The sequence below is a fragment of the Apium graveolens genome, chromosome 10 (assembly GCF_009905375.1).
Source record: "Apium graveolens cultivar Ventura chromosome 10, ASM990537v1, whole genome shotgun sequence".
Lineage (NCBI taxonomy): Eukaryota > Viridiplantae > Streptophyta > Magnoliopsida > Apiales > Apiaceae > Apium > Apium graveolens.
In genome coordinates, this window is record NC_133656.1 from 236353456 (window position 1) to 236360099 (window position 6644).

The 6644-nt window shown below is 32.3% G+C and overlaps 1 protein-coding gene across 1 annotated transcript; it reads left to right on the forward strand.

The window, feature by feature from the left end:
• The first annotated feature begins 2276 nt into the window (after positions 1-2276).
• LOC141688969 (sucrose transport protein SUC4-like) lies at positions 2277-4681 on the forward strand. Its single transcript, XM_074493123.1, has 5 exons — positions 2277-2836; positions 3119-3864; positions 4135-4198; positions 4291-4334; positions 4415-4681. The coding sequence occupies exons 1-5, from the start codon at positions 2374-2376 to the stop codon at positions 4568-4570; spliced, it is 1473 nt and encodes a 490-aa protein (XP_074349224.1). The 5' UTR covers positions 2277-2373; the 3' UTR covers positions 4571-4681.
• The last annotated feature ends 1963 nt before the right edge of the window (positions 4682-6644 follow it).

The window sequence follows — 6644 nt, forward strand, 5'->3', positions numbered from 1 at the left end:
CAATTTGTAAAAATTGGGAAATCATAATTAATAGGTTGATTAAGGTAACAATAAAGGATTAATTTATAAATTGAAAAGGATTAATTCTGAAGGTACCAAATTGGTAACCAAATATATGGATGTTTAGTTACAAATTAATTAGTAATAATGGATCCCACCAATCATATTATCCCAAATTATCAATTCACCAATATCATGACATATATGACCAAATTTTGATTTTGGTGCCTCTAGTTTACTCTCATTGAAAAGTAATCGAAATAATTAATCAAAATAAAAATGGGTAAATTTAATATTATAATTATATTCGATATCTCAATCTTATTTATAATAAAAATTATTACTAAAAAACCAATCTTAAAAATCTAATTATGAAATCATCTTTGGAGAACTAATTGGTTGATTTTTAAGAGTATCTCCAACTGGATGCACTCGTTAACTATAATATCTACGTGCCAGAAATTTTTTGAAATTATAACTAATATGTAAAAAAAGGAGTACTCCAACCCACAAACCTCTTAGATAAATTTTTAGATGACAGATAAATTAGCACAATGAATCAAATTCATGTCATTCCCTCTAAAACTTAACTATGATGCATCCCCCTTTAAACCTAGTACATGTATATAAATATTTATAATTTGATATTTATAGTATATATATAATTATATATATATAATTATATAATATATTGTCAAGTGTACATATAAAAATATTTTATCTATAAGTTTTTTGTTAACCAAATTTATATTACTTATATAAAATTTGCTAATAAACTAATATAATAGAAAAGTTAGAAAATGTTTTGAAATATATAAGAAATGTTTAATAACTAATTTTTTTCACATATTTAAATATTAAAATAATATCATTTAATATGTTTTTATGAATTGTATAATTTATTTTCACTTCTATTAAATAAAAAATAATCAACCCTTTTTTTATCAAAAGGTAGCCATTAAAAATATTAGTGTTGAAATTTGAATTAATAAATCAAATTTGTTTTTCAAATATAGCTAATCATTGTAGTTAATAACATTAAAACAAAATTTCTTACAGATTCAATAAATTTCATATAACATTTATTTTATATCATTTTAGTTAATGACTATAACTATTTCCGTTGGAGATGCTCTAACAAGACTAGGGGTATTATTGTAATTATAAAACTTATTAAAAAAATTAGGAGTATTCAAGAATCTAAGGTATAGGAATCAGGTATCATTTATGATATTATGTGTTTGGTTAAGTGTTGTAATAAATATTTTTAATCTAAAATATGTTAAGTCAATAATTTTAATTTAATTTAATTAATTGATTATTATTATTTTAATATATTTTAGGTTCATAAATTTCGTTTAGTACTAAATATTTATATTTAATTGTTTAAATAAAAATAAATTAGTGAAATAAAACTTAATACCTTTCCCTTATACCCATCTTCCTAAAGTTTGAGAAATTGGTATAAAATTTTCTTTTTCTGAACCATACGACATATATGATGAGATAGGAAGGACCACTCATACTGATTTCAGAATATGGCTAAGTAAACCCCCCCTTGCAACTCTCTCCTTAAAATAGAACATGTACTTGGGTAAACCCACTAAATATGTACAACATTTTTCTCTAGAATAAATTTGTGTTTGAGACTTTTTCTAAGTCACTAATTGTATCTGGTATCTGCCAGATTACCATTGTCCATTCATATCATAGAGGTTGCTAAACGTCAATCCAAATATACATACATAAATTTGTGGCCCAAATTATAGCCTAACTGGTCTCACCATCCATATACCCTTAATTATCAAGACAATCTTACTAGACACTTTTTTCTATATATTTCTACTCTTGTGTGTTTTCACTTTTCAGCATTCAATGTCTTAAATTATGTTGGTGGTTAGTTTTTGGAGGTTTTTTGAAAAATATAAATTTAAAAATTTCTTTTGATAAAAATGCATATTTTTAGTTTTAATTTTTTAAGATGTAGTTTTTTAAATTTTTTGAGAATAATATGATTTTTGCAGCCAAATACAACTGCATGCAATCTAAAACGCAATTAAAAGCAACTTTTATTATTTTCGAATTGCAAACCTTATTTTGACAAATATTTTCAAAAATTAATAGTCACTAAAAAATTAAAGACAGTAGCATTTTTGATAATTTCTGGATTTTGATTTATGGGATTCGGTGCATTTGATCCAACATTTGACATATATTTTTGGGATTCGGTGCATTTTTTCCTACATTTGACATATGTCATGTCCAACCAATCCGACCAAACCTTGCCTATAACACAATGGCATTTTATAACATTCAGAACAGCTACAATTTGTGCTTGTGTAATCACACAATCAAACTGTGTGTGATTCAGAAATGAACTCACACAGCAACAATGCAGACAAAAACATGCACAAAATACCCCTTAGAAAACTCCTTGGAGTAGCATCAATAGCCACAGGACTACAATTCGGATGGGCACAGAGCTCACTGCTAACACCTTATGTTCAAGAACTCGGAATACCTCATGCATGGGCCAGCATTATCTGGCTATGTGGTCCGCTCTCGGGGCTCGTTGTTCAGCCCCTGGTTGGGCACATGAGTGATCGTTGCACTAGCAAGATTGGTCGTCGAAGGCCTTTTATTGTTGTCGAAGTACTTTTGATCATTCTGGCTGTTGTTGTAATAGGCCATTCTGCAGATATAGGATGGTTGTTGGGAGATGAAGGGGAGAGCAAGAATAGGGCTATTGTTGCTTTCTTTTTCGGGTTTTGGTTGTTTGATTTGGCTAACAACTCCACTCTTGGATCTTGCAGAGCTCTCCTTGCTGATCTCACTGGTGAATAAATTTACGAATTTCTGCATTATTCTTTAGGGACTCATGTGCCCGAGGTTGTCTTCAGGGTTGTTCGTGAGGTTATAAGATTTCCTCATATAATAATAGGGGTATTTTTGTAAATACAAGGGGTTACTTAAAATTACAAAAATCCTTATAAACTCAGGCTAGATCCCTGAGGACAATCTCAGGTCCAGTTTTCTCTACTTTATTATTAAGAAATGATTGCCTGTTTGTGGCAGTGGAACATAAACTTATCTTCTGCTTTTTTCTTGATGTTATTAGGGAAGGATCACCGGAGGACTCAAGTAGCATTTTCGTATTTTTCTATGTTTTTGGCTCTTGGTAATGTTCTTGGATATGCTTCTGGAGCTTACAGCGCCTTGTACAAAATTTTTGGATTAACTATCACCTCCACATGCAGTGTCAATTGTGCCAACCTCAAAGCTGCTTTCTACATTGACATTGTTTTTACAGCACTCACAACATATATATGCATATCAGCTGGTCAGGAGCAGCCTTTAGTTTCCAGCTGCCACGAATATACTCGTGTTCCTGAAGATGATCCTGAACTATCAAGCCATGCCAAAGAAACTTTTCTGATTGAAATGTTTGGAACATTAAGATTTTTACCAGCTTCCGTCTGGATGATACTGCTTTTTATGAGTCTGACGATGATTGGATGGTATCCGTTCTTTTTCTATAATACGGATTGGATGGGGCGAGAGATTTATGGTGGCAATCCAAAAGAAGGCGAGAATTACAGTAATGGAGTCAGAATGGGGGCATTTGGTCTTTTGTTGAATTCAGTTGTCGTTGGAGTTACTTCCTTGCTTACTGAGAAATTGTGTCAGAAATATGGTTCTGGTTTCATTTGGGGCCTCTCGAATATTCTCATGGCTCTCTGCTATGTATCGATGATCATAGTGTCGTTGATTGTTAAATACATGGAGTATGGCACAGGTCCACCCTCAAGCGGATTTGTGATTGCAGCGCTAATAATATTTGCCATTCTTGGCATTCCATTAGGGGTATGTCATATGTGTACAAGCTGTGTAGTTGCACACTTAGTTCACTCCGCGCTCCCCCAACGCCGCTTCTGATACACATAACATTATTATATAGCAAAATGAGAAATTTATGTTATAAACCTGGTTATGACATTGTCATATTTGTACAAGCTGTGTAGTTGCGCACTTAGTTCACCTCTGTTGCAGGGCATGTCGAAAAGGGTGAGTGCCTAAGTCTGTTAAGTAACATCTGTTTAACCAACTAACTTGTTTTTTCCCCTGAAACTGCAGATCACTTACAGTGTGCCCTTTGCCTTAATATCTACACAGATCGAGTCACTAGGACTAGGCCAAGGTAAATTGTAGATTTTCTTGCCGGTAAATGCTTTTACGTAAGGACTTGGATGTTAAGTGTCATTTGTGCTCAACATGATCTTTAAAATGCAGGTTTATCAATGGGGGTCTTGAATCTAGCTATTGTGATTCCACGGGTACGATTTCTCTGTCTTTTAACATTCTGATTCTATGCACTTCAGTGTAATTTAGGCAGACAGTTAATTTCTATCAACAGGTATTTATTTCTGTTGTAAGCGGACCATGGGATCAGCTATTTGGAGGAGGTAATTCACCTGCCTTTGCAGTAGCAGCAGTTTCAGCTTTTGCCAGTGGACTTGCAGCCCTCTTTGCTATACCAAAACACTTTGTTAAAAAACCAACTCATCAATGAGAAATGCGTTTTATCTACTCTTTGTTTACTTTTGTAATCAACTCAAGAAATATCAAGAATTGACCTAGTATCTACCACGCATTTGTATTGAAATTGTTTTTGTACACTCTAGCTCCGCGCTTCTCCGCGCTTCTCCTTGTTTACTTAACATAATGTTTTTGTTGGTCTTGTACTCGCTTAAGTATTTGTTTGCTATACATTGGTATACACAAATTATTAACCTCCGATACAAAATGAATTTGAAATCTCTTATACTTGCTATATATTGGGATGAGAGCTCCAGGACAGTAGTTGTCATGCTGGTGTTGAATTTTTTACCGGTGACTCAGAGCAACTCCGATGGAAATTCGCCATATAATCAAAAATATTATACTTTAAATTCTCTCTCTTTCATATCATTTTTAGCACCCTTTTTCAAAAAACGCTCTAATGGTTGGTAATGGTTTGCACCCTGAGATGTCAACTTCATTAATTTAATAAAAAAATACTTAATATAAATATATTAGAAAAATGATATTTTATGCACCATTAAGACCATATTGGAATCACAAATGAAGTTGGCACGCCAACTTTTGGCACCCCAAGTTGGCATCTCATTTGACACCCCCATGTCATCCCTCAACTCCAACGGAGTGCTAACAAGGTTGTCAAGCCACGTCATGTCACATGGCGTTGACATCCCTCTTGACATCCTCCATTGGAGTTGCTCTCAGACAGCGTTCACATGAGCCTAATTTTTGATATCAAAATCGTATGAAATTATTTATTTCTCTAAACACTCTGAAAATATTTATCTCAGTCAACAGTATATAGATCTCATTTCTCAAATGTTCGCCTCCTAGGGCTGCTACATGTATTGTCATTGGTGGACTGAATTTCCGCAAAATGCAGGATTACATCATAACTCCCATTGAGCAATAACAGAAATAAAATATATAAAGGGGTCATTGTAAATGAACTTACTTTGGGTGCCAGATGGACATCTATTAAAAGTCGAGTATTGTTCCCCTTATAGAGAACAATTTAGAAAAGTGGTGTACTTATCATATTAGTGCATCAAGCCTAAATTTATCTCTGGCATTATGCATCAATTTTTACTGGGGTACCTCTCTCATTTTAAAATGGTTTTCAACAACATGTCTGTAGGCTGCACTAGCATTTAATATTGGGTTGTTATTTTTACGTATAATTAGGTACCCATCTAGATTCATCAACAATATTTCTCTTTTCCCATTAAAAGTTGAAATATTGTTAAGGTTTTCTTAAGCTTAAACTTTAAGAGGACTAGTCAGTGAAGTCATGCTAAATGTGTACCTGTGCTGATGAAAGTTTTTTGGTTAAACTATTATCTCCATCATGTACCCGTGCATCACGAAGAAATGAATTCTGAAATTGTAAATAGTTTGTATAGATAATCACTTAATATGATATTAACTTTGAATGTATGTTAAATGCAACCAAGATAATTGTTATGTCACGAAACTTCATAATGTACAATTGGAAAGCCAATTAAATCTTGTGCTATTTTATATACATGGTTGAATTATCTCATATTTAAATTTTAAGTATTTTACGAATACAGAAAATAGCCATTATATCTTCTTATATATTGTATGTTGAATGCGGTCTTTGAATCGTAAACTTTACATTACTAATAGATAGTACAGCGGTGGTGCTAAAATGAGTGCTATTTTTTATAATTGCACCCAAAGTCCCTAATAAAATAATCAACTCCTATGAGATGTTAAACTTAGATGCAAAATAACAAAGAGAAAAATGTCCCCAAATACGTAATTAGGGGGCTTATCTGAGTGCGTAGTGTAGTTTTAATGGCAAAATTGTAAATTTTTTAAATTATTTTGTAATTACAATAATACCCCTCGCTCATTCACATTAAAAAATGTGTTGTACTCATCAAAGCTATGTGAGTACGTGCTATAACAAAATTATATATTTGGTGCCAAATATAAAACTAAGTATAGATGTTACTATAATTTTCAACTAAACATGCAAGTGCCAAAATGCATTAATAAAGTAATAGTGAAAAATATAATTATATATTTTAAAATTAGGT